The sequence below is a fragment of the Apodemus sylvaticus genome, chromosome 3 (assembly GCF_947179515.1).
Source record: "Apodemus sylvaticus chromosome 3, mApoSyl1.1, whole genome shotgun sequence".
Taxonomy (NCBI): domain Eukaryota; kingdom Metazoa; phylum Chordata; class Mammalia; order Rodentia; family Muridae; genus Apodemus; species Apodemus sylvaticus.
The window spans coordinates 154,544,969-154,572,158 of NC_067474.1; the positions used below are offsets into that span (position 1 = coordinate 154,544,969).

At 56.3% G+C, this 27,190-nt stretch overlaps 1 protein-coding gene across 7 annotated transcripts; it reads left to right on the forward strand.

Annotated features, from left to right (window-relative positions):
• Nucleotides 1-5,517: 5,517 nt before the first annotated feature.
• On the forward strand, nucleotides 5,518-25,620 carry Atp13a2 (ATPase cation transporting 13A2). Of its 7 annotated transcripts, none has more exons than XM_052177919.1 (29): nucleotides 5,518-5,708; nucleotides 10,442-10,536; nucleotides 10,656-10,838; nucleotides 12,291-12,349; nucleotides 12,444-12,558; nucleotides 12,793-12,872; nucleotides 13,695-13,772; nucleotides 13,914-13,983; nucleotides 14,664-14,798; nucleotides 14,888-14,954; nucleotides 15,031-15,162; nucleotides 17,612-17,767; nucleotides 18,663-18,773; nucleotides 18,856-18,902; nucleotides 18,985-19,173; nucleotides 20,239-20,445; nucleotides 20,796-20,885; nucleotides 20,966-21,125; nucleotides 21,246-21,366; nucleotides 21,484-21,608; nucleotides 22,100-22,260; nucleotides 22,375-22,491; nucleotides 22,583-22,650; nucleotides 23,213-23,365; nucleotides 23,559-23,655; nucleotides 24,336-24,559; nucleotides 24,649-24,800; nucleotides 24,972-25,141; nucleotides 25,230-25,620. In XM_052177919.1, the coding sequence occupies exons 1-29, from the start codon at nucleotides 5,699-5,701 to the stop codon at nucleotides 25,365-25,367; spliced, it is 3,510 nt and encodes a 1,169-aa protein (XP_052033879.1). In that variant the 5' UTR covers nucleotides 5,518-5,698; the 3' UTR covers nucleotides 25,368-25,620. The 7 variants fall into 7 exon arrangements, with proteins under 7 accessions (XP_052033879.1, XP_052033878.1, XP_052033881.1 ...); XM_052177918.1 differs by having other exon boundaries at nucleotides 12,796-12,872; nucleotides 22,571-22,650; XM_052177921.1 differs by having other exon boundaries at nucleotides 22,571-22,650; nucleotides 25,046-25,141; nucleotides 25,230-25,369.
• The last annotated feature ends 1,570 nt before the right edge of the window (nucleotides 25,621-27,190 follow it).

Consider the following 27,190-nt stretch of genomic DNA (forward strand, 5'->3'; position numbering starts at 1 on the left):
GTGCCGCTCTTGCTTGACTAACTTTCTGCACTGACAGACCGGTCTAGAGGTCAACATGGAGTCACTCCTGTCACAGTTCTGTACAACTTACCAGATGTTTCCCTGACCTGCCTGGGCCGGAGAGAACGCAGGCCTGACCCAGTGGTCACCAGACATTTGCCAGGCAGCCACTTTCCCTTGCTTTGTGTCCTGGTCACACCCTACAAGAACAGTAACTTTGATTTTTTTTTTAAGATTTATTTATTTTATTTATTAGCACACTGTCGCTGTCTTCAGACACACCAGAAGAGTGCATCTGATCCCATTACAGATGGTTCTGAGCCACCGTGTGGTCGCTGGGAATTGAACTCAGGATCTCTGGAAGTGCTCTAGAAGAGCTCTTAACCACTGAGCCATCTCTCCAGCCCAAACAGTACCTTTGAAATGATCCAGCAGAGACAGAGAGGAGTGTTTAACTCCGAAATTGACTACCATACTTCAAAAGGAACCCTGGCTCAGCCCCTCAGTGCAGTTACTCTATTTATGAAGTGAAGCATCTCAAGGCTCTAGAATCTAAAATCTACCAGGTTTGAGCCCTGTCCATGGAGGAAGAGGGGGTAGAACCTGAGGTCTAGCCTCTGTGAGATACTGACCCAAAATGCAAATAAAGATTTGGGGTGCAGCTCAGTGGTGATACACTTGCCTAGCTTGTCCAGCCTCTAGATCCCACTTTTATACTACATAGAGAAAAGACACCCCAAAACTACATCATAAGCTTCAGCTGGAGACTCAGACCGTCCCAGAAACAAAGGCTTTTTTATATCATGAGCCAAGTACCTAAGGAAATGTCCAGTGCCCCCGAGAATGAACCTTAAAGCATTTCTGAGCTGAAAATGGAAGGTGCATCTGTTATCCTAGAACTCGGGAGGCCGGGGCTGGAGGATTAAGAGTTCTATACTAGCCTGGGCTACATAATTCTAGCCCAGATATACATGTGGGGATGGAATCCCTACAGAATGAGGGTGAGGTACAATGTTACCAGGCCTAGTGGCACACTCAGGAGGCTGAGGCAGGAAGATTACTTAGTTCAAGGTCAGTTCCACTCCACTACACAAGTTGTGGGAGAGAGATTGTACTCAGCAAGTGTTAGCATCACCTCACTTATGGGAGGTAAGGTGAAGTGATGTTTGCTACCGGCCACTCAGACACCAAGGCCACAAATTAAAGTGTCCTCTGGACACTTAGAGCATGTGCAAAAAAACCTGGTGTGATTCCTAGTGCTACAAAAAAAAAAAAAAAAAAAATTGGGGGGGAGGGGAGTTTGCCCTCCCAGCATCTGAGTCCCTGAGTCCTAGACTCACGTAGTGACACTTAACCCCAAGTGACAAGTGAAAAGTGCGGCCATTCCAAGGCCAGCACTTGAGATGTGGCAGGGTAACCCCCCCCCCCCCAGGCCCTGTCTGTGGACAGAAATCAGTTCAATTCTAATGACCTTGTGAGACCTGGGAAAGTCACACTCCTTAGCTTCAGGGGTAAGGAGACTTTGCTGCTGGGACCTGGATCTGGAGGGCAAAGTGGGTTGTTGTCATGACTGTTGTCATGTTGGCATGAGTGGTGCAAAAGGATGAACTGCTGCTGGGAGCCGCATTTGACACGTGAGGTGGCTCAGAAGGTAAAGGCTCTTGAGTGAATCCTGACTAATCAGCCATGGGACTCCGGGGTGGCAGGGGCTCTGGGCAGGTGGTCCTGCTGTTGCCAGTGGTGGTGTGAGACAGGGCCTTGGGCCTTGCAGCTCAAGCTGGCATAGAACCCACTCTCCTGCCTCCTGCCTTTGCCTCTTCAGACATGAGATTACTACCATGCTCCACCATGTCAAGCAAGACTTTTCTTTGGTATCTTTTTAAATGTGTGTCTTAGGGTTTCTATTGCTGCAATGAACCACCATGACCCAAAGGCAAGCTGTGGAGAAAAGGGTTTATTCAGCTTACACTTCCACGTTGCTGTTCATCATTGAAGGACATCAGGACAGGAACTCACAGAGAAACCCTGTCTGGGGTTTGGGGGGCGGGGGGAGGACCATCTGCAGAAAAGGCTACTTTTTCTGCCTGTTTAGGCAGCCACAGTCTCACTCATAGAATGTCACTAGTTGAAAACACACTGCTTTGTTGCAAAAAAAAAAAAAAAAAATCCCACGAAACTAAAGAAATGAAGAAGTAAGGCTGTGCTCTGAGATAAACTCTCAGCGTCCACGTCTTCTCAGCCTTCTGCAACGTGAGCCAGGCATGGGGCAGCCCCCACCAGAGCCCCCGAGACCAGTAGCCCCAGAGGGAAGCTGTTGAATCAGGCCTGGCCCTTGTGACTGCAAACTTTCTGCTGCGGTTTGCTGGGAGAAGAGCCCTGCCCACAGACCGCCTGGGGAGGCCACACAGGGAGAGCCACTTCCCCACAGGTGCCTGTGGCAGGTGGGCGGGGCCTTCTCTGTCCTCTGTGGTTTAGCAAAACCTGGCACCTGGTCCCATCAAGCTGTGGGCAGCTCGGCTAACTCCCAGAAAGCTTGGGATGGCGTCTGTGGCTTGGGATGGCGTCCGTGTAATAAATCGCTTTTCATGGCAGACAATATGGCAAGCAACCTACAAGGCTGTCTGATCCCACATCCCTTAGAATCTTCAAGGCTAGTCGGGCGGTGGTGGTGCGCGCCTTTAATCCCAGCATTTGGGAAACAGAGGCAGGCAGATTTCTGAGATCGAGGCCAGCCTGGTCTACAGAGTGAGTTCCAGGACAGCCAGGGCTACACAGAGAAACCCTGACTCAAAAAAAAAAAAAAAAAAAAAAAAAAAAAAAAAAAAACAAAAACAAACTTTTAAGTCTTCTAACCCAGCTCAAGGATCTCACGAAATTACCGAGAGAGGAGAAGCCCAGAGAGGAACGTGACCTTCACCCAAGCACTCGGGGAACAGAGGTGGGAAGCTCTCTAGGAGTCCAAAGCTAGCCTAGGCTGTAACCTGTCCTTGTCCCAGTAAATACATCAAAAAGCGTTCACATAGCTCGACAGGAATTGATGCTCTGGGCCTCCTCAGGCCCCAGGCCAGACCCATGACACCGCCCCTCTGGGACCAACCTGAGTCAGCCAAGCCCAAATTTAACCCACCACCCTCCAGGCCCCACCCTCCAGGCCCCACCCTCCAGGCTCCCCAGGCATCTAGGTGTCCTGGAAAGGTCACCTGCTGAGGCCTTGAGGTGGGAGTGAGGAGTGGGGGAGGCAGCTGGTCCCCACTGGCAATGTCATCTGCTAATGAAGTCTCACCTGACCTAGCGAAGCCAGTCCCACGTCCCACATGGCCAATAGGAATGCCCCCCAACCTGCTCCACCGGCCGCCTGCCCCAGCTCAGGAAATGGCTCCGCTGTTCTCCAGCTGCTGAAGTCAAACCTCTGGGCATGCCTGAGCCTCACATTTCCACACCCACACATCTAGTCCACAAGTCCTGCACACATGGTTCCTGGAGCGTAGCGCTGTCGAGGCGCTCTACTGTCCCATAAAGGGAGCCCCTACCCCGCCCCATCATAGCTCTGCACGCTTCTAGCGCTTTCTGCAGCCTGTTGTTTTGCTTTGGTGTCCTCATGTCGCTCTCCAGCAGTCCCCACTGGACAGGGCCGGATGGTCCAGCTCCTAGCTCTCTGCCTGACTCTCCCTGAGTTCACAGGGATGCTGTGGTGCTGATCTGGCCGCAGCTTTCCCTGACTTACCCCAGGTGTCTGATACACCCTCTGCCTCAGTTCAGAGGTCATTGACCACCCTGGGGCCGGGGGACGCCCTGGCTGCATCGGTCACTGTGGGACAGTGTAGTAAACGCTGTAGACAACTCTCCTAGGCTTTTCGGGGTCCTCATTCGCCTCACTTGTGCAGGGGTGCATGCAGGCCATGCTTCTGGGTTTCTGGGCTGGGTCCTACCTCCAAAACAATGGACTGCAGAAAGCGCTAGAAGCGTGCAGAGCTATGATGTGGTGGGGGAGGGGCTCCCTTTATGGGGACAGTGGAGTGCCTTGACAGTGCTACCTCCAGGAACCGTTGGCCATGCACGCAGGACTTGGACCTCTTTACATCCTCACTGTCAGCCAACCTGGATGGAGCCCCTTTCTGGCCATCTCTGACCGTGGGAGTCTATGGGAGATGTGACCTTCCTCTCCTGACATCTACCCAGTAGTATCAGGCTTTGGATGAGCATTCTCATGTGGCACTTACAACAAGCAAGCACTGTTGCTGTTTGTCACTGTACAGGTCAGAAAAAAGAGGTCCCGGGGCTGGAGAGATGGCTCAGTGGTTACGAGCACTGACTGCTCTTCCAGAGGTCCTGGGTTCAGTTCCCAGCACCCACACACACACACGGTGGCTCACAACTGTCTGTAACTCCACTTCCAGAGGACCCAATGCCCTCACACAGACATGTATGCAGTCAAACACCAATACAGTTAAAATGAAAAATAAATAAAATAAAATAAAAACAGAGGTCCAGATCCAGAGACATGGCTCAGCCGGTAAAGGCGTTGCTGTCAACCTTGAGGGCTTAAGTTCGATTCCCGAGACCCACAGGGAGGAAGATGACGGACTCCTGAAAACTGTTCTTTGATGTGCTGTGATGCATACATGCCCCCCCCCACACACACACACAACGAATCAATAGGGTTTTGTTGTTGTTGTTGTTGTTTGTTTGTTTTGAAGAAAATAAAAGAGGACCCATGGAGGTTAACTGATCCATCCACAGTCACACAGCCTGGAAGAGACCAAGGCAGGCTTGAATCTGCACGCATAAGGCTTAACTACTGAGGTGTGCAGTTGAGGCTGTGTTCTGGACACGTTCTCTGTCTATTCATACGTTCTGATTGTCCTATTTCCCATTCATCAGTTCCGGACCGTTCCACCTGTGTCTCCAGCATGTCCCCGCCCCCCTGTCTGCCACCAGCCTATCTGCCTGCCTGTCTTGTTGTCGTCTGTTTTGTCTCCCAGCATATTGGTTTTCTGTTTGTCTGTTTTGTCTGTAGGCTATCCCATCTGTGTCTCCCAACCTCCCACTCAGCCTGCCTATTTGATGTTTGTCTGTCTGCCTGTTTCCTGTATGGTTGTTCTATATGGAGGCTGTTCCAATGGGGTGTCCCAGCGTTCCCTTCGGTTTGCCTGTCTGTCACCTCTCTGCCTCTTTGTTGTCTGCCTGGTCTGCCAGACTGTGCCATTTCTCTCTCTTGTCTAGGAGCCGTCCCACTTGTTTTCCCAGCATCGCCCTCTGTCTGTCTGTCTACCTGTCTCGCAGCCCGTCCTTGTTCGTCTATCTGTTTTGTCTGGGGACTGTCCCGTCCACGCTCCACTGCTTCCCATCTCTTACCCTTTTTTCCCCCATGCCCCGCCTCCCGCCTCCCGCCTCCACCCACTCTGCCCCCAGCTTTAAGATCTCTGCGAGCTCTGTACTGAGGCCAGACTGGGAACTACAAGTCCCGGCAGTCCGCGCGGCAGCGGCGGACGTAGGCGCCGCGGAGGGGCGGGGATTGACGGCCGCAGACTGACTGCGGCACTGTTCCAGTCTCCGTCGCGTCGTGCAGGTGCCGCCCAGCCCGGCCTCTCCGCAGATCGCCTCGCCGCAGCCGGCGCCCCCGACCGTGCCCCGGGGCCTCGCACGCCGAGCCCAGGCCGCGGGCCACAGCGGCCGGCGATGAGCGCGAGGAGCCGAAATGAGCGCAGGTGAGCGGCGGCCCGGCCCTCCCTTCGGGTCTCATCCCCAGGCACTCAGAGACAGATTTAGGATGCCAGGGCGCATACCCTGGGCCAGAGGATCCCCTAGGGTCGGGGATTCCTGCCCTCCCCATCCCCTCTGAATGCATTCGGCCCTGAGTGACAGGTCCCGATGATGGACGCAGTGCATCGCCGCGGGGCCTCTGAGCAGCACAATATGTGCTCTATGAACAGGGTTAGGGAAGCCAGCTCTCTGCCGGGCCTGGATGGGAGACCCGAGGCACAAATGCACTCCTTACTCCAGCCTCAGACCCACACAGAAAGCTTGTCAGTGGCCAGATCCAAGAAACACATCCTGCATGACCCATGCCAGAATGAGTGTCTTAGGCTAAAACCAGAATCCCACCAGATGCAGATGGCCTGCTAACCTCCGGGTGCTAGCATGCCCAGCCCTCGGTCTCTGTCTCTCAGCCTATCTCCGGCCCAGTCCACAGCTTCCATCCTACCGTGTCTTAGGTGAGGCGACAATTCAGCTTGTGATAAGAACATCGTCCGCGCCCTATGCCCCAGACCCTTGGGTCTGCACTTGAGCAAAGTCTCTAGCGTCTAGACTCTAGCTAAAGACCTCCCAGGCGCACACCCTCCCAGCTTGAAGGAAGCCAGGAGCTCCTGGCCATGGAGGGGTGGGGGGCACCAGAAGTAGATGCTGTTGCCCCAGCCACTGACTGATTAGCAGCGGGAAGCCTGGGCTTCCGCAGGAAATGTGAGGTTCCCAAGTGGCTTTGACTCCCGCCCCTCTGCTCCCCAGTGCTGGTGCGGCTGCCCCAGGGCTGCGAACCCTGCTCAAGCCTTGACTCTGCCGTGCATGCCTGCATGTTGGTCTTTCTCTCGTGGTCTGCCTTTTCTTGGGCTTTTGGTTTGGGTTTCTGGCTGGTGCTGAGACGGGAAGCAAACCCTGGACCTTTTGCTCTACTGGACCTATATTGCAATCTTCCCAGTATTTTATTTTATCGTTTAAAGATGTGCTTTTAAAATTTTTAATAGTGTGTGTGTGTGGCTGTTTACATTAGATTGTGAGTTCCTAACATGACTGCTGAAGAGCGAACTCAGAGCCTCTAGGAGAGCTGACTGTACTCTTAACCGCTGAGCTCTCTCTCCAGCCCCTATTATTTTTTTATTGTTTGAGATTGGGGTCTCATGTAGCCCAGGCTGACCTCAAATCCAATATGTATGGATCCAATATGACCTTGAACTAATCCTGTTTCCATCTCTTCAGTGCTGATCCTACAGTCATGGGCCGCTAAACCTAGCTCTCATTTTAAATAATTGATAATTTTTTATTACTATTTCATGTGCACCCGCATACACTTATGCTCCAGCCTGTGTGTGTGTGTGTGTCCGTCAGAGGACTTTTCCACCGTGACTCCAGGTGTGGAACTCAGAACATTAATCTTGTGTAGCCAAGGCCTTTGCCTGCTGAACCCTGCGGCCACCACCCCTCCCCCTCCCCATTTTAAATGAGAACCTACTACTCAATGCTTGAGGCTGTGAGGGGGAATTCACCACAGCCAAGCATGCCAGCTTCCCCATTTGAGGTCATACGATTCAGGACCTGACTCTTCACAGTCTGTTTCCTCAGTTTCCCCTCTCTGAGGGGAACTCTTCAGCCTTCTCTCCCTGGCAGAGCTGAGGTGAATTACAGTGTTGCCACTGCTTAGGAAAAGGCCCTGAGGCTGCCTTGGCTGTGACACAGGAGCTCTGAGAGCTTAGAGTTATCATCCCCCAAAGCCCACAGCCAGTGCAAGCCAACTTGAGGTTGTCTTACTGGTGAAGTCTTGAGACACCTTCCCTTGAAGGGTGATCTGTGGCTACACATATCCAAGTGCTTTAAAGATGTCCCGAGTCCCTGCCAGACAGTTCACCCCTGGGTGTGGCCCTTTTGGACGCTCTAGAGGACTCCTGAGATGTCACTTCCTCTTTAGCTCCTTTGCTGCCCTCCTTCCCGAGGCTGGCTGTGAACATCCTTGTGAAATAATCGGTGTGTGATGGACACTGGGAAGGAACTTTCCAGATTAGACCCTAGGGGCTGAGCGTAAGGAAGAGCTTAGAGACGTGGGTGGGTGCGTGGGTGTATGGGCAGGGACGCGCAGGGGGGCAGACTCATACTCTTCCTGCTCCACCGCAGTGCTTGGCTGTGAGTTCAGTGCCAGCTGTGAGTAGATCAGAGGGTGAGAGCGGGGATAGTAGGGCTTTGAAGACGACAGGCCTGTTCCCAGTCTCCGGCCCCTGGCGGCGTGGCCGTCGGAAGCTCAGCCCGTCGTCCATCCTTAACCACAGTAAGAGGCCACCTCTCTGCTGTTGGCAGGTGGAATCGGTCAGGTGATTGGCTCAGGGTTGGCTCTGTGACTTCCTTATCAGCCTGAGTCCTATCTAGCTGGTGCTGTAAGGGTCACGAGCTGTGGGAAGGAGCTGATCTCCAGGCCTGGAGGCCAGCACCCTTGGGGGTTCCTGTCTGTCTGGGTGATGAGAAAGGAGAAGAGCCGCCCCGCCCTGGTGGGAAGCCACGCAGCTGGCACCAGGCTCAGACGCCCGCCCTCCGTGGCCCAGGCTGATGCTCTTCCTCCTCCACGTCAGTGCCGTCGCCACGCACACTGTCATCTTAGAGATTGGAAATGGAGGCCCAGAGAGGCCGGGGCACCTGCTTTCTGAATCACAGCTTGGCAGAGAGCGCAGTTGATGATGGAGACTTTAAGTGTAGCTCTTGGGCAGGGTCCCTCCCTGCACCTGTGTCCCAGCCATAAAATATAGAAGCCTTACCTGCTCGGTAGGGTTGTGTGGAGGAAAAAGCCGGTGTCAGCCCTGTGAAACCCTGAGGTGCTGTTTCCTGACCACCTGAAGGTGGGTGCACCCCCCACCCTGATCTGGCAGGCAGATGAAGGGCTCTAGCAGGAAAGGCTGTAGCTGCTAGAGGTGGAGGGGCTGAGAACTTCTTTCTGAGCCTCCCGTCCTGAATTCAGGTCCCCTGTGTGAGAGCCAGGCTACTCCTTGGGGCCAAAAGGAAAGAAATGACGTTCTTCCTGGCTGGCTCCGCCTTCGTGCCAGGGTCCGCGGTTCTGTGGAAGGTGGGAGAGCGTCCACTGGTGGGGCTCTGGTTCAGCTATTTTCTGGGTCCCCCAATTTAAAGAGGCCTCGGGTGGAGCTGCACACACTAACACCCTAACTCCAGTTCCCTGTGAGTGGGCCTCCATTCTAGGAGTGAGAACAGCTCCTGGAATGTGGGAACTCTGCTCTTCCTTCTATCCTGGTTGCCACACCTAGATTTGTCTCTGGTTTTTGTTTTGTTTTTCGAGACTGGGTTTTTCAACTCTGGGTAGCCCTGGCTGTCCTGGAACCAGATCTGTAGACCAGGCTGGCCTTGAACTCATAGTGATCAAGCGCCTCTGCCTTCTAGGTGCTGGGACTAAAGGTGTGTCCCACCACCTCCCGTCCTAGATTTGTCTTTGTTCAAGACCAATAAACTTATTGTTTAATTATGAAAATAATAAGCAAAACCAGTCTGAGAGCAGCCTGCCTGGGCCTGCCTCCCCACGCTCCCAATGCCTGCTGTGTGATCTTGGCCGAGCTATGAAACCCCTCCCTTTTCTTTAAGATGGAGAGGGGAGGCTGGGAAGATGGCTCGTGGGTAAAGTGCAAGCTGAGGTCCTGAGTTGGGATCTCCTGCACCATCGTAAAAAAGCTGTGCCGTAGCACACACCTGAAATTCCGTCGCTGTGGGGACAGAGACCGGTGGATCTTGGGGACACTCTGTAGCCAGTCTAGACTAACTAGTGAGCTCTCGGTTCAGGGAGAGACCCTGTCTCAAGTGAAGTAAGGAGGAGAAGAATAAAGATCCCTACCATCAACTTCTGGTGTGCGTACATATATGTATATGTATACATGTGTACACTTGAGCCCGTACATGCACACACAAAACGCTACACACAAAATGAAAGTAAAATGGAGTGATACCTGGCAGATTTATTAAGATAACCATGTGAGAAGGGCTGGGAACTAAAGCCCACACGCTGCTAGCTATCAAGCCTCAAGTAGGGAGGCTGGCCACCTGCCTCCGCCCCACAAGCCCCGCCCAGCTGGTCAGGACTCTTTAATGGTCTGGGAGAAACTACAGGAGGCTCCGCCTCCAGGGACTGAGCAGTCCTGAGGCTACGGGATGCTGAGACTACAGCATCTGCCGGAGGAAAAGTTGGGCTTACTGCGTAGAAACTTCTAGAAAGTTCCCTGCCCTGTTGGTGGGGAGGAGGAAGGGAGATTCTACCGCAGCATCCTGATGCTAGTTTCTGCCGCTGACAGAATCAGTGTGGACTTGACTTTATAGGGGACTGGGAACCAGGTCTAAATGAGAACAGCCGGGCCCCTGCCCACGGGTGGCAACGTCGAAGGGAATGTGGGTGATGTGTAGTGCCCCACGCATGCAGAAGCAAGACCCAGGGCTGCAGGGCAGTTATGTGCGTCTCTCCAGCTCTGTCGAGAGAGAGCACACCGTGAGAAGGAACAGGCCATTCAGGTCACAGGCTCAGAAGGCCTGGGGACAGAGTGACCAGCTTGCCAAGCTTCAGAGGAGGCCTGGGGTTGTGGCCTGGTGCTGGAGTGGCCTGTCTAGCACCACAGGGCCTGGGCTCCATCCCCAGCGCTAAAAACCAAGGGCCCTACCCTTCTCTGACATCTCTCCTTCCTGTCCACAGACAGCAGCCCGCTCACGGGCAGCACGCCCCCCAGCTATGGGACCCTGATGACAGGGACATCAATCGATCCCCTCAGCTCCTCAGTTTCATCCGTGGTAGGTGGTGGTGGGCGGAATGGCACACACGGTCTGCCCCAGCACCCTCCTGACATCTGTTCAGTCCCCCTGCCTGCCCCACCCCCCAGCTTCCTCAGCCCTGTCTCCTGCATCCCCAGAGGCTCAGCGGCTACTGTGGCAGTCCATGGAAGGCCATCGGCTATCACGCCGCGGTCTGGATGCTGGCCGGGATCCCCTGGCTGCTATTCCGCTGGAAGCCCTTGTGGGCCGTGCGCCTGCGGCTGAGGCCATGCAGCCTGGCCCGCGCCGAAACACTCGTTATAGAAATAAGAGACAAAGAGGTGAGTGAGGCCGCCCGGAACTGAGGAGGAGTGATGGGATACTGGGGTGCTCTGTGCAACCACCGCTGGGCCTTGGCGCGGGGTGGGCAGGGGTCGAGCCCTCATCTTCCTGTTTGTACCTCAGCACCCGGTCTGAGCAGTGGACAGAGGCGGCTGGGTATGGGCCGCTGGGCCCCCTTACACTTCTTTAGAAAATACTTTATTAGTTTTAGCAATCAAGGCCACATAAATAAGATTTTACCAGGAGATGGCCCTAAATGGGAACTTTAGTTAGGGCTTTCTGTTGCTGTGATAAACACCATAGCCAAAATGCAAGTTGGGGAGGAAGAGGTTTATCTCAGTTCTAAGTCCATACCATAGTCCCTCCTCAAAGAAATCCTGGCAAGAACTCAAGTCCGGAACCTGGAGGCAGGCTCTGAAGCAGACGCCATGACGGAGTCCTGCTTACCGCCTTGCTCCCTATGACGTGCCCAGCACAGTCTGTCTGCTCTTACACTGCCCAGGACCACAGGCCCAGGGTGGCACTGCCTGCGGTGGGACGGGCCTTCCCACACGATCATTAGCCAAGGAAATGTTCCACATGCTTGCCCGAAAGCCAGTCTAATGGGGACATTTTTCCCCATCTGAGATTCCCACCTTTTTTTGTTTGTTTATTTATTTTTATTTATCTGAGTACACTGTAGCTGTCTTCGGACACACCAGAAGAGAGCATCAGATCCCATTACAGATGGTTGTGAGCCACTATGTGGTTGCCAGGAGTCGAACTCAGAACCTCTGGGAGAGCAGTCAGCGCTCTTAACCGCTGAACCATCTCTCCAGTCTGAGTCCTGCTTCTCAAACAACTCTAGCTTGTGTCAAGTTGACAATAAACCGGGGATAATGGAAAAGAGGTTTGCTGCGTAAGCGCTAGGACCCGAGTTCGAATCTCCAGCCCCCATGTTTAAAGTTGCCCAAGTGCCCGTAATCCTTAGCGCTGGACAGTAGAGCAAGGACAGCGGGCTCTCTGGAGTTTGCTGACCTCCAGCCTATCTCTAGGGTCAAGGAGTGACCCTCTTTTTTTTGTTTTGTTTTGTTTTGTTTTGTTTTTTTCAAGACAGGGTTTCTCTGTCCTCGAACGCAGAAATCCGCCTGCCTCTGCCTCCCAAGTGCTGGGATTAAAGGTGTGTGCCACCACCGCCCAGCTTAGAGTGACCCTCTTTTAAGGGTCAGGCAGAGGTTGGCCGATAGAGCAGGACACCGGATATCCTACCCTAGAGTCTGTGTGTGCATGCGGGTGTACTGGCACACACGTGCAGACACCACGGTCACATGCATAAGGACTGTTGGGTCTAATGTGCTGTCTAAATGGACAGCCCTGTGTCTTTGGCTTTCCCCAAGGCCACCTGGCTAGGGGACTGTCCTGGAAGGATGGAGGCTCTTTTGAAAGGCTGATGTCACACCTCTGTGTTCCAGGGTAGCTCCAGACAGTTCTTCACGGTCCAGGTGCAGACTGAGGCTATTGTGGAGGGCAGGTGAGACACTGGGTGTCCCTTCCCCAGGCCGGGGTTGGGGGAGAAGGTCTGGGCCGTCCCCTGAGCTGCTGAGTAACTCCCAAACCCTCCCCAGCCTGGAGCTGCCCCCACGGGCCCAGGCAGAGGATGGCCGGAGCCAGGCAGCTGTGGGAGTGACACCAGAGGGCACATGGCAGGACACCACCCAGCTCCACAGGCAGGAAGAGGCAGTGAGTGACCAGCTGGGCTCTAGACCTGGTCTTGCCCTTCTTTGGGCACCCAGGTCACACACAGCGGGGAGGACAGTGCTCACCAAGCCCCGTGTCCCTCTGGCTCCCGAAGGCCTGTGATACTCTCTGGCTTGCAAGCTTCTCTTTCCTGGGATGCTGTCCCCTCCCCCACCTTGTGCGGGTGGACGCCCCTCCGCGCCAGGCCACCTCCCACCGGCCTCTCCTCTCACCCAGAAGCAGGTACTGCGCTATTACGTCCTCCAAGGCCAACGCTATGTCTGGATGGAAACCCAGCAAGCCTTCTGTCAAGTCAGGTAGAGGCCCCAGGCACGGCCATGCCATCTCCAGCAGGGTGGGTGTGGTACCAGAGCCCGATGCGGTGGCCTAACCCAGGCTACCCTTGGCTGCCCCAAAGCCTTGGGCAGTTGATGAAGCATCAGATGAGGGGACAGAGACATTAGACCTGGGACCGCACTGGGAGGTGGCAATGGAAGGTGCCAGGCCTGTTACTACCAAGAATGCCAGGAGCCCCTTGACCAGCGTGGGACATGTAGTACCTCAGGGATATCAGACGTGACCCCTGGGCTCCCACTTGTGAGGGGTGGTGTGCTTCTCCTGAGGAGGCGGGTTCAGCCACATTTGGCTCTTTTGGCCTCTCAGACATCTTATGCTCACCCAGCTGGGACAGTCCTCTGGTAAATCAGGGTGTTTTTAGGGGAAGAGGGGCTCCCCCAGCCTTTGCTGTATGGTAGTGACAGGAACAAAACTCGCTGACTGCTTGTCACTCAGTGTTGACTTTACCTCAGGGACCCACAGCCTGATGAGGTGGGTGTGTCTGCTGCACCCATTTTGCAGTTGAGAAAACAGAGGCACAGCAAGGTTAACTGCCTTGCCTAAGGTAGCATTGGTGTAAATAATGTTTTGTCACTGACATAGCACACCTATCCCCCACTGCTGTCATTCCTTAGTTTGTGGCCCGGTCACAGGAATCCATAAGCTGAGTTCTCTCCTCAGGGTTTAGTGTGACTGTGGGGGGCCTGACAGCTCTGGAGCCCCCACCCCGCCAAGTTCTCAGCCTGCTGAAGATGGGGTGTGGAGCTCAGGCCCTGCCACTCAGTGTCCCCTCTCCACCTCAGCCTGCTGGACCACGGTCGCACCTGTGATGACATCCACCGCTCCCGCTCTGGCCTCGGCCTCCAGGACCAAGCTGTGAGGTATTTGCTGCCCTGGCCCTGGGCTCCCTTCCTTCTCACACTCCTGCCCTCCCATTGGTGCCTTCTCGGGACCGTGGTTTCTGGGATGGAAAGCGGGGTCTGTGGCACCCTGGGACAGCTCAGTGGCCTCCCTTCTTACAGGAAGACCATCTACGGCCCCAACGTGATTGGCATTCCTGTCAAGTCCTACCTGCAGCTGCTGGTAGATGAGGTAAAGCACCCGGTGTCACCCACCCCAGCTTATCCGAGTAGGGCTCAGTGCTCTCCTCAGCCTGAGAGACCAGGCTGAGGGTAAGGAGCGTCCGTGCAGAGCTTGGACCAAGCCTGCTGCAGGGCTGAGGCGGACACACACACAGTCCAGCGCAGCCTTGGGCTAGGAGGTCTGCTGTAGAGCTGACCCTGCCCCAGCCCTGAGTGCCCGGTGCAGTGGCTTCCGGCTGTCAGCCCTGTGTATAAAGGATAAGGACCTGGGAGGAACCCACGACTCAGGGCCGAACAAGATATTGCCAAGGTCACGCGCAGTCAAAGGGATTCCTTCTACTTGGAAATGCCGCCTCAGCCTTCCACACTGCACAGCCTGCCACTTGGGCGCCGGGTGGCTTAGGCGAGTGGCTTAACCCTCCTGTGGCCAGTTTTCACCCGTGGTGGCGGCTTGGGCTTAGGGGACTGTCCTCACTAGTGTGTGACACAGAGAGTGTGGCAGAGGTCTGGGGACAAATGCCTGTGTCTTCCTAGCTGCAGCCTGGGGGATGTCAGGTGGAAAGGGGGCTGGGCCTAGGCAGGGGCCTGGCTTGGCTTTCCTCAGGACAGCCACCAGCTCTGTCTCCAGTATCCAGGCAGCCCAGGGGTGCTGGGGATGCTGTTGATGCCACCTCTTGTCCCCCCCACCAGGCGCTGAACCCCTACTACGGGTTCCAGGCCTTCAGCATCGCGCTGTGGCTGGCCGACCACTACTACTGGTACGCCCTCTGCATCTTCCTCATCTCAGCCATCTCCATCTGCCTGGCTCTGTACAAGACCAGAAAGGTGAGGGAGGTTGGCCTGGCGGGGCTGGACAGGGTGTCCCCAAGGTGGCCTGCCACCCACGCAGCTCTACTTGTCCGTCTGTCCCACAGCAAAGCTTGACCCTGAGGGACATGGTCAAGCTGTCTGTGCGCGTGCGGGTGTGCCGGCCCGGAGGAGGTGAGGAGCAGGCAGGGGGGAGGCTGGGAGTAGGAGGGCGGGGCGGCTGACCTCACTGAGCCCCGTGTGACCCCAGAGGAAGAGTGGGTGGACTCCAGTGAGCTGGTGCCCGGAGACTGCCTGGTGCTGCCCCAGGAGGGCGGGGTGATGCCGTGTGACGCCGCTCTGGTGGCCGGCGAGTGTGTGGTCAACGAGAGCTCCCTGACAGGTAAGTCCAGCCCGGCTGGCCGGGGATGAGGCCCGAGCCTCCACAGCTCTCGCCAGCCACATGCCATTAAACACTCTGTGCCTCAGTTTCCCCACTTGTAAACTGTGACTCCCAGGCACTCTGGGGTAGAGCATGCACAGACTCTTTTAGAGTCTACCCAATGGCTGAGAGTCTGCACCATGCAGGAGGATGTCGCAGGAGGATGCGACACATGAGTCACGGTCCCTGCTTGCGTCCTGTGTCTTTCAGCTCTGCGCGTGGGCCTACAGGCCCGTTTGTTTGTTTCTCTGTTGTTTTTTAAAGATTTGTTTATTATATGTAAGTACACTGTAGTTGTCTTCAGACACTCCAGAAGAGGGCGTCAGATCTCATTACAGATGGTTGTGAGGCACTGTCTGGTTGCAGGGATTTGAACTGAGGACCTCTGGGAGAGCAGTCGGTGCTCTTCACCCCTGAGCCATCTCTCCAGCCCTCTGTTTCTGTTTCTCGTGTCATATGTGTGTCACACTCCACACGCAGCCTAGAAGGCCCTGGTGGTCGTGACTGATGTGCTCCTGAGTCTGTACTCATGCAGATGGAGCCATGAGCAGCCTCACCTGTTTTTCCCAGTGTTCATGAGATCCGTGGCTGTCTAGGACGCTTTCGCCTGTGATCCCAGCACTCAGGAGGCTGAGGCAGGAGGATCACTAGGTCTAGGCCAGTTGAGCTAACAGTGTGATAGGAGTGGATGGTTGTTTCCCAGGAAAGTTCCAGCTTGAACTTTGTCGCTGTTCCTGTGCTGGTTTGTGCTCTGTGGCACTAACCGTGGCATCCAGGGCCTGTCCCACGGTGTGGCACTAGCCGTGGCGTCCAGGGCCTGTCCCACGGTGTGGCACTAGCCGTGGCGTCCAGGGCCTGTCCCACTGTGTGGCACTAGCCGTGGCGTCCAGGGCCTGTCCCACTGTGTGGCACTAGCCGTGGCATCCAGGCCCTGTCCCACTGTGTGGCACTAGCTGTGGCGTCCAGGGCCTGTCCCACTGAGCTAAGCTTCCAACTACTTTGTTTCCACCTTGTATTTGAGCAGAGTTGCCCAGGCCCCCTTGGAATAGACTCTGTAGTCCCAGCAGATTTCAAACTTGTAATCCTCCTGCCCCAGTGTCCTGAAAAGCTGAGATTACAGGCTCTCCACCAGCCCATCGATGGGTTTTACCTGTGATAAGTTAGTGAAGCAAATGTGGTTGTAACCCCAGCACTCAGCACACAGAAGCAGGGTCACTCCAAGTTTGGGTCTAGCCTAGACTACACAATGAAACCCTTAACTCGAAAGAACAGCAGCAACAACAAAACCCTTAAAACACACACACACACACAGAGCCGAAGGACTAGTTGTGGTAGCACACACTGACAGTCCCAGCACTGGGAGGTTGAAGCAGGAGGGAGGGGCCAGGACTTCAAGGTCATTGACTAGATAGTAAGTTGGAGGCTAGCCTGGGCTATGAGACTGTGTTAAAAAAACAACACTTACAGCCTCTGGCCCCCATGGATTTTCTCACACTTACCTAATCTTAGGGATGCAGACAGGCTGGGTACTCTTGAGTTCCCTTAAAACATGCATACCACAGAGGCCCAATAATCCTGTCCTCACAGGAACAACGTAAGGGGTCTGCTTTGACAAGCTGGGTCCCCAGGGTTTTGTAGCAGTGAAACCCCACTCCATGCAAATATCCTTATTAGTTAGATGTGAAGTGTGTGTACTAGCACACATCATTAACGCAGCACTCAGGAAGCAGAGGCAGGTGGCTGTCTGTGAGTTTGATGCTGGCCTGGTCTACATTATAAGACTTTATCTTTTTTGTTTTGGTTTGGTTTGGTTTTGGTTTTTCAAGACAGGGTTTCTCTGTATAGCCCTGGCTGTCCTGGAACTCACTCTGTAGACCAGGCTGGCCTCGAACTCAGAAATCCACCTGCCTCTGCCTCCCAAGTGCTGGGATTAAAGGCGCGCGCCACCACTGCCTGGCTTGAAACCTTGTCTTAAAATGAGAACAACACAATAAGCAGGGTGTGGCCAAGTGTGGCGGCTCATGCCAGGAATTCCAAGATTCTACAAGCTAAGTCAGGGAGATCACAAGTTCGAGGCCAGCCATGTTACATGGCAAGGCCAGTCTAAAGTCCACAAAAATAATGTGTTTGTGGTGAGCTATCTCCACAAGAGGGGCTCCCCAAACATTGTCCCTCATATGTTCTCACTAGGTGACCCAACCACCCAAAGCAGCTTCCTAGGAGCAGGTGCCCCACCCCCAGGATTGCCTCACGGTCTCAAGCCCCTTCTAGCTTATCCCTCTCACCGTCCACCCAGTCACAGAGTTGTGTGGCTTTAGAACAGCTGTGGGCAGCTCTTAGCTCGGTGGAAGGAGGGAGGGAGGGAGAACCCTGAAGGGCTCTTACAGGCCTCACACCATGTCACTCCCAGGGGAAAGCATCCCAGTGCTGAAGACGGCCCTGCCGGAGGGGCCCAAGCCCTACTGCCCGGAGACCCACCGGCGGCACACTCTCTTCTGTGGCACCCTGGTTCTGCAGGCCCGGGCCTACGTGGGACCCCGTGTCCTAGCAGTGGTGACTCGGACAGGTATGTATCTGGAGGTGGGAGGAGTGCTGAGCTCTGCATAGACAGGAACTGTGACCCAGGGCAGGACAGGACCTGGAGTGTGTCCCCCACCCTACCCCACCTCTGCCGCTGTGGGATTCTTCTCACACCCAGTAGAGCCTCTAGGTGCCGACGTTTGTATTTTTCATGTCTGTGTGTATTTTGCTGTATGTTTGTCTGTGCATATGCATGCCTGGTGTCTGCAGAATCCAGAAGAGGGCACTGGACCCCTCGGGAGCTGGAGTTACCGATGGTTGGGAGTTGCCATGTGCGTGCTGGGAAATGAACTTAGGTCCTCCTGAAGAGCAGCAACCGCTCCCTAACCACTGAGCCATCTCTCCAGCTTCATATCTTCATCTTAGCAGAAGTCAGGCCAGCTGTAAACTAGCTTTGCTGTGTCTGTAGGAGACAGCAGCGATCCTCCTGGGGGCTGGGAAGGGCTTAGTTCTCTCTTGATGTAAATCAAGATGTAAACCACCCATTTAAGAAGCTATTAATCTCCTGTGGGAGAACCCTGCCCAGTGACAGAGGCTGGTAGCTCACAATTTAATCCCAGGCAGTCAGGTGGATCTCTGTTAGGTTTGAGGCTAGCCTGGTCTACAGAGCAAGTTCTAGGCAAACAGGGGGTACATGGTGAGACCCTGTTTAAAATAAAATTCTATGGGAGTCATCATCTGTGACCCCAGTCCTGATGGCTGGTCATGGCCCCGGGGTGCAGGCAGTGTGTAAGGACTGAGAGGAGCTTGCCCTGACACACACGCACACAGACACAGACACACACACAGACACACACACAGACACACACACAGACACATGCACACAGACACACACACACACACACACACCTGTCCCTGCCTGGGCTGTCTGTCTGCCCCAGGGTTCTGCACAGCCAAAGGAGGCCTGGTAAGCTCCATCCTACACCCGAGGCCCATCAGCTTCAAGTTCTACAAACACAGCATGAAGTTCGTGGCCGCGCTCTCTGTCCTGGGTGAGTGGCTGCGTGCCTCACCCTGCCGACAGTCCCCACCCGGGCGGGTCGGGGTCCCGCTCACCCCTTCCTGTCTCCCCAGCTCTGCTCGGCACCGTATACAGCATCATCATTCTGTACAGCAACCGGGTAAGCCAGGGCCGGGTGGGACTGCCAGTCTGCATGCGGACCCGCCCAGCCCCGCCTCTGGCTTCACAGTGCCTCCTCCCAGGTGCCCATGAGGGAGATCGTGATCCGAGCCCTGGACCTGGTGACGGTGGTGGTGCCACCCGCCCTGCCGGCCGCCATGACGGTGTGCACGCTCTATGCCCAGAGCCGGCTGCGCACACAGGGCATCTTCTGTATCCACCCGCTGCGCATCAACTTGGGAGGCAAGCTGCAGCTCGTGTGCTTTGACAAGGTGGGGCCCGGCGGCAGGACTTGGGGGGCTGGGCACTTCGGCAGATGGCCTGCTGCACCCAGACGGCATCCCGGTGGGGAACCCTCACAGACTGCCCTTCACGGCCGGTCCTACCCACTCTCCATGCCTGTCAGATAAAGTGCCCGGAATCATTTCATTGTTGAAGAACCATTGTGGGCCTGCTATGCTGGGACCTCGTTCATGGCCCTGGCATCCAGGCGGGGGTTGGTGCGTGTGTGTGTGTGTGTGTGTGTGTGTGTTTGTGCGCGCACACGCGCGCAAGCATGTATGCCTTTGTGTGCCTGTGTACCAGTGACTGTGTCTATGCGTGTGTCTATCTTTGCCTCCGTGTCTGTATATGTGTGTGTGTACGCGTGTGCATGTGCCTGTGTCTATGGGTGGAGTGTGTGCCTCTGTATGTCTGTGTGCCTATGTCTGTGTATATATTTGTGCCTGTGTCTGTGTCTCTGGATATGTGTGTGTGTGTATCTGTGTGTGTGTGTGTGCGCGTGTGCGTGTGTGTGCGTGTGTGTGCGTGTGTGCATGTGCCTGTGTCTATGGGTGGAGTGTGTGCCTGTGTGTGTCTGTGTGCCTATGTCTGTGTATATATTTGTCTCTGTGTCTCTGGATATGTGTGTGTGTGTATGTGTTCGCGTGTGCGTGTGTGTGCGTGTGTGCGCGCTTGCGAGCACTCATGCCCCTAGCAAGTGAGTATACGACACTGAGGACAGTGGGTATTAAAAGAGCCCAGAGCCACCTTGATGGCATGACCAGTTTCTCCCACTGAGCTCTCTGTGGTGAGAGCAAACAGACCTGGTGGTGAGGAGCAGGCGTGTCAGTTCTTTAAGGACACACTGAGCTGTGGTGTCAGGCGAAGACACCAGCTGAGCTCCACCTGATGGTTCCTCAGGGCCTTGAAGCTGTCAGACTCAGGGGTGTGGAGGTGACTCCAGCAGGGACACGGGGTCCAGAACAGGCCTCCTGCGGGACTCGGGCCTGGCTTGGGTGTGGGACAACCTCAGCAAGACCCGACTCAACCAAGCACTTGGCACTGTCCCCTTGCAGACAGGCACCCTCACGGAGGACGGCTTGGACGTAATGGGGGTGGTGCCCCTAAAGGGGCAGAGGTTGCTGCCACTGGTCCCAGAGCCCCGCCACCTGCCCCCGGGGCCCCTCCTCCGAGCACTGGCCACCTGTCATGCCCTCAGCCAGCTACATGACACCCCGGTGGGCGACCCCATGGATCTCAAGATGGTGGAGTCTACAGGCTGGGTGAGGAGGCCAGACAGGCCAGACCCCTGCCTAGAGGCAGCTACGCCTACCTTGTATCTCCCCGAGTGGTCTCTGTCCCTGCAGTCACTCAGACACGGCAGAACCTTGTGTGGGATGTCTGCCCTCTGCTGGCATCCCGTTGTGTAAACCTTTTCTCCGTCACTACTACCATGGCCCTAGCCCAAGCTTGAAACCTGCCTCGTGGAGATTTTAGTAACTTGTCCAAGATCACTCAGCAATTTACCGTTGGGACAGCCAGAGTGTCCACTGGGTCTTATCTCTCCAGTCAGGAAGTCTTCCATGAGTCTACTCCTGCTGGCCCTCAACCTTCTTTGTTTGTCCCCAACCAGGTCTTAGAGGAGGGTCCCGCTCTAGGCTCGGCGCCTGGGAGCCAGGTCTTGGTGGTAATGAGACCCCCACCCAGGGGCCCTCAGCAACAGGTAAGCTGCAGAGTAACTGGGGCTCTGGGCCTTGGGTGTGGGCCTCTCAGCGGGCCTCTCAGCGCCCCTCACACCCACAGGAAGAGCCCCCCGAGCCGGTCAGCGTCCTCCGCCGCTTCCCCTTCTCCTCTGCCCTGCAGCGGATGGATGTGGTGGTGACCTGGCCGGGGGCCACCCAGCCTGAGGCCTACGTCAAAGGCTCCCCAGAGCTGGTGGCCAGCCTCTGCAGCCCCGAGACAGGTGAACGCGGCAGGCCCATGGTCCACTAGTGGGTGTGAGCATGGGGTCGGGGGGCAGGTTCCAGCCTGTGACACACACATCCCCCTCCCCGCAAGCCCTGATAATACTCTCCCCCCACAGTACCCAGCGACTTTTCTCAGGTGCTGCAGAGCTACACAGCTGCTGGCTACCGAGTCGTAGCCCTGGCCGGCAAGCCGCTGCCCATCGCGCCCAGCCTTGAGGCCGCTCAGCAGCTGACAAGGTGAACCCAGTCCCAGGGTATTTGGGGGGCTAAGCATAGGCAACTGCCCCTGTCTGGGCACTGGGAGGGGGTGTTGATGCCTGCCTGACCTCTGACCCGGGGATGCCAACCCTCCAGGGACACTGTGGAGCAAGAGCTGAGCCTCCTGGGGCTGCTGGTCATGCGAAATCTACTGAAGCCACAGACAGCCCCAGTTATACAGTCCCTGAGGAAGACGGGTATCCGGACCATCATGGTGACAGGTATGGCCCGGGGGAATCTGTGAGGAAGCCACAGCCTGTCCTGTCCTGGCGAAAAGGTAGCTTCCCAACATGCCCTGCTGCAGCATCCTTTTGGTGCCAGACTCTTCCCAATCTTTCTGTCACATGTGTCACTGTCACTCACAGTTGACAAGAGCTCAGAGCTCTGGGGCTCAGAGAGGGATGAGTTCTTAAGAGCGAGGTGGGGGGTCCACCCAGACAGCCCCGTGCTTGCATACATGTGCCATGCCCCAGTCTTGAAGCCACGTGCAGAGTGCAGAGCTGGAGTCCAGCCTCCAGTGGCTCCTCTGACTCTCTGGTGACTCAGTTTACCACTGAGGAAAACAGTCTCGGAGCGTGGCTATGTGGCTGGTTTGCCCTGCTCAGCCAGGGTTGACAGTTCTGGTGGGTGGTCTACCTGGAAGGGTCAGGGTGGGGTCAGGGTGACAAGGCCCTGAACAGGGTTAGACTCTGACCCTGCCTCACACCCTTAGGGGACAACCTGCAGACAGCAGTCACTGTGGCAAGAGCTTGTGGCATGGTGGGCACCCAAGAGCACCTAGCTGTCGTCCATGCCACCCACCCCGAGCAGGGCCAGCCTGCTGCCCTGGAATTCCTGCCAACAGAGTCCTCTGCAGTCATGAACGGGACAAAGGTGAGATGAACCCACCAGCCCTGGCTGTGCCCCACCCCATGACCATTGTCACCTGGCCCAGGACCAGGCTCCAGGGAGGAAAGGGTTACTGAGCTGAGTTTCCTGATTGTCTAGGATTCTGTCCAGGCCACAGGCTATCCCGTAGAGCTGGAGCCCCAGCCCCGTCACCTGGCCCTCAGCGGGTCCACGTTTGCTGCCCTTCAGAAGCACTTCCCCAAGCTGCTGCCCAAGGTATGACTGCCCAGGGAGGGGCTCTGCCCTGCTGTCTGTGTGCCAGGTCATGTGTCAGCCGTCCCCTCTTATGCCGCAGGTCCTGGTGCAGGCTACCGTCTTTGCCCGCATGGCGCCAGAGCAGAAGACAGAGCTAGTGTGTGAACTGCAGAGGCTTCAGTGAGTTCTATGTTGTGGGGACACTGAAAGGGCCGCGGAGTGACCATGCGCGTGCCCGTCCGTCCACTTACCTCCCTGGGCATTAGTGACCCTTCACCTTTCAGAAGCTCCCAGAAGGCAGATGTGCTGGCATATGCTGTAATCCCGGCACTTGGGAAGCAGAGGCAGGAGGATTGCTGCTAGTTTGAGGCCTTTGTGGATTCTGTAGGGAGACTGACTAAACAGGCAAGCAAAAAAAAAAAAAAAAAACCAGGGCTGAGGATGTTGTTTAGTGTGCTGCAGGCCAGCCAGGACCCAGCAAGGGCCTGTCTCAATCACGGGCAAATAAACAGTGAATAACAACACCGAGGTTGAGCTGGGACTGTGGACGAGGGCCTACCTAGCATTTAAGAGATCGTGGGACCCGTCCCGAGCACAGCAAAAGACAGAGGATCCCGGCAGGCTCCCTTGTGTCTGCTATGCCCAAAATAATTTCATCTATTTACCAAGTGCCCCTCAGTCACCAGGCTGGACTCCGCCAGTAGCCTGTGGAGGCTCAGGCCATACCTACTCTTTCTGTCAGGTACTGTGTGGGCATGTGTGGGGATGGAGCCAATGACTGTGGGGCCCTGAAGGCAGCCGATGTGGGCATCTCGCTGTCCCAGGCGGAGGCGTCTGTGGTCTCTCCGTTCACCTCCAGCATGGCCAGTATCGAATGTGTGCCCACTGTCATCAGGTAAGGCAGGCGGGGCTGGTGGGCCAAGGGGGCGGGGCCTACAGGAGGCGGGGTTAGTGGGTGAAGGTGGGGCGGGGCCTGTCAGGAGGCGGGGCCGGTGGGTGAGGGCGGGGCCTTCAGGAAGCGGTGCTTTCAGGAGGCAGGGCCTGTCTGCAGCTAGAGCCACTGATGCCCTGTCCATCTTTGCCCCCAGGGAAGGCCGCTGCTCTCTGGACACTTCATTCAGCGTCTTCAAGTACATGGCCCTGTACAGCCTGACCCAGTTCATCTCTGTCCTCATTCTCTACACGGTGAGCATCAGTAGAACCCCAGACCCCAAGCCAGCGAGCACTCCAGCAGTGTCCCGCCAGGGATAAGTCAGGACAGCGAGGCTAAGAGCCCAGTCCCTCCTAAGATGTGTGACTCTACCATTTGCCGGCCATGAGTCAGGGCAGAGAAGCTCATGTGATTCTAAACCTTAGGACCGGGGTCCTGAGAAGTGGGGCCGGTGGCTTGTGTTGTCAACTATCTCAAATTCCTGAAGCTTCCAGTCTGTGTGTGTGTGTGTGTGTACATCCCAGAGTGCTGCACACGGGAAGTTGAGGTAGAGCCGGGGCAGAGCGACACAGCCAAGACCCTGCCCTGCAGGCCCTCCCTCTCTTCCCCTGCTCAGAGCATGCCCTGTTTGCTTACACCGATGGCAGGAGCGTCCTGAGCCAGACCCCCCTCTCCCTCAGACTTTCTCTAGAGCAGAGACGGTGTGGCCCCACAGAGCAGCTGCTGGGGAGTTTTGCTGTGTGTAACGCAGCCTTCCACAGGAACTTTAGACCAGGGGTCAGGACAGCCTGTGTCAGATCACAGATCACTGGGACACGCCTCCTAAAGATGCTGGGTCAGACAGAGGGCAGGAGGATTCTTCCCCAGGCTCCGCAAGGACTGGGGCTCTCTGCAAGAGCTGGTCCTCAGCTGCCCCTGGCCTCTCCCGCCACAGATAAACACCAACCTGGGAGACCTACAGTTCTTGGCCATCGACCTGGTCATCACCACAACGGTCGCAGTGCTCATGAGCCGCACGGGCCCTGCACTGACCTTGGTGCGGGCGCGGCCTCCAGGGGCACTGCTGAGTGTGCCTGTTCTTGGCAGTCTGCTACTGCAGGTGGCCCTGGTGGCCGGTATCCAGCTGGGGGGCTACTTTTTGGTCATAGCTCAGCCCTGGTAAGTAGCAGAGTTCCTGGCACCAGACGGCCCCTGCCGCAGACACCCCACCCTTCACTCGTTCCCTAACCCAGCGCTGCGGTCCCCAGGTTTGTGCCTCTGAACAGAACTGTGCCCGCACCCGACAACCTGCCCAACTACGAGAACACGGTGGTCTTCTCTCTGTCTGGCTTCCAGTACCTCATCCTGGCCGCAGCGGTGTCTAGGGGGGCACCCTTCCGCCAGCCACTCTACACCAACGGTGCTGCTGCGTGGGGGCGCTGGGGGTGGGCCGAGGGGGTGGCCGCTGGAACGGAGAGGGGACCCTGAATAGAGTGTACATCTGTGTTTGGTTTGCGTGCGTGTGTGTGTGTGTGTGTGTGTGTGCGTCCCAGGGCGCAGCGCCAATGCTGACAGACTCCCCCACCCCCAGTGCCCTTCCTGGTGGCCCTGGCGCTCTTGGGCTCTGTCCTGGTGGGCCTCATCCTGGTGCCCGGCCTCCTGCAGGGGCCGCTAGGACTGAGGAACATTGCGGACAGCTCCTTCAAGCAGCTGCTGCTGGGTCTGGTCGCCTTCAACTTTGTGGGCGCCTTCATGCTGGAGGTAGGGCCCACACTGACAGAAGCCGTGGGAAGGATGGGGAGGGCCCAGGCCCGGCTGTCCCTCCACACCTGTCCACTGTCCTCTGCAGAGCGTGCTGGACCAGTGTCTCCCAGCCTGCCTGAGGTGGCTGCGGCCTAAACGGGCCTCCAAGAAGCAGTTCAAGCGCCTGCAGCGGGAACTTGCAGAGCACCCGTGGCCCGCTCTGCCCGTTGGCTCCGTGAGGTAGTGCAGGCCTTGGATGGCGTGCTGGACACTGGATCCCCCTGCCCCTGAGCCACGACTGGAACTATCTCTAGAGACAGTACCAGTCACCTCCCACAGCCCTGAAGCTGCCTGCCGTCACACTCCTGTCGGGACACACTCGCCTGGGGAAGTGCTGATTGCTGTCTCACTGTAGACCATCCTGTGTAGAGGCGGCAGCTGCCAGCTCCATCCAGAGCTGCTGTCACTGTAGCAAATAAAGTGCTGGGTTTCCTGTCTTGGCAGCGCTGGTCTGTATCGGGACACTGTGGCGTGTCCCGCTGCCCAAGTCCCATGCTCACACTGGATACCTGTCTCTGACCTGACTGTCCTTTTCATCCGACAGTATGCTTCCCATAAGTGGGGTGCGCGTTGCACACGGCTTAGCCTTTTTATTCATGCAATCTTGTGCCCTACAACTGAAGGCCCAACCCCATTTTATAGATGGCCACGGCTAAACTGAGGCTTGAGGTCCCAAGAGTGGCTGCCCTGGGTCTGACCTCAAGCTCTCCCTCCATTCCTGGACCTCACAGCCCGGCCGGCAGGAGGGAGGAGCCACAGGCTTGCCTGAGAGCCATCTCTCTGAGAGCCCGTCCTCTCTGCCTGCCACTCCCACATCCTGGGTTGTGTTTGTGGTCTGGTTCCTCAGATAAAGCCAGGCTGTCAGCCCAGGTCTCCCAGCCAGAACCGCAAGCCCTGTCCCCTGGGAAGGGTGGGTGCGTCTGGCTTCGTCCCACCAGTGGGCTGCTCGCCAGGCTCCTCTGCTCTGGGGAGGCCAGTTGGCTTGGCTCCGGGTAGGGAGGACAGGAAAGAAGGGCTGTTTCCTCTTCCTGGGCTTCCTCCAGCCTTGTTCCCGGAAGCCTTCTGGCATTCAGAGGCCACTCAGAGCTCAGGGGATGTTGGCTCAGTCTGGCGTGAAGGATATACCCAGGTGCAGCTGGGCCGTGTGCCGTGGTGGTGGAAAGGGCTGTGTCTTAGTCAGTGTCCCACTGCTGTGAAGAGACAGGCTTTCTCTGTGTAGCTCTGGCTATCCTGGAACTCACTTTGTAGATCAGGCCAGCCTCAAACCCAGAAAGATTCACCTGCTCTGCCTCTCAGTGCTGGGATTAAAAGCAGGCTCCACCACCACCCAGCATGGCCATGGCAACTCTTGTAAGGGCAACATCAAACCGGGCTGGCTTACAGTTCAGAGGTTCAGTCCATTGTCTTCATGGCGGGAGGCATGCAGGCGGGCAAAGTGTTGGAGGAGGAGCGGACTATTCTATATTCTATATTCTATATTGGGATCTGCAGAGGGCGGAGCTTGAGCTTCTGAAACTTCAAAGCCTATCCTAACCTCCACCCCCGCCCCTGGGACGCACTTCCTCCTACAAGGCCACGCCTCCTTTCTTTTTTTTTTCTTCCCCACCCCCCCACCAGACAGGGTTTCTCTGTGTAGCCCTGGCTGTCCTGGAACTCACTCTGTAGACCAGGCTGGCCTCGAACTCAGAAATCCTCCTGTCTCTGCCTCCCAAGTCAGATTAAAGGCTGACCTCTGCTCGGCTGGCCACACCTCTTAATAGTGCTGCTCCCCACGGGCTTAGGGGGGCCATTGTCATTCCAACCACCACAGTCAGGATGGTGAAATCGGGTGGATCTTCCGTGGGTCTATTGGGCTGGCATGTCAAAGCAGAGACCGTGAAGTCAGTCTGGCCCACATGCAGCTTTTGACCCCAGCTGAGGCTGTTGGCAAACTGGGAATGATCCAGAAACAGAGACCTAACACTAACCCTCACCCTCACCGTCAGCCTGCCCCGACACTTACCTGGC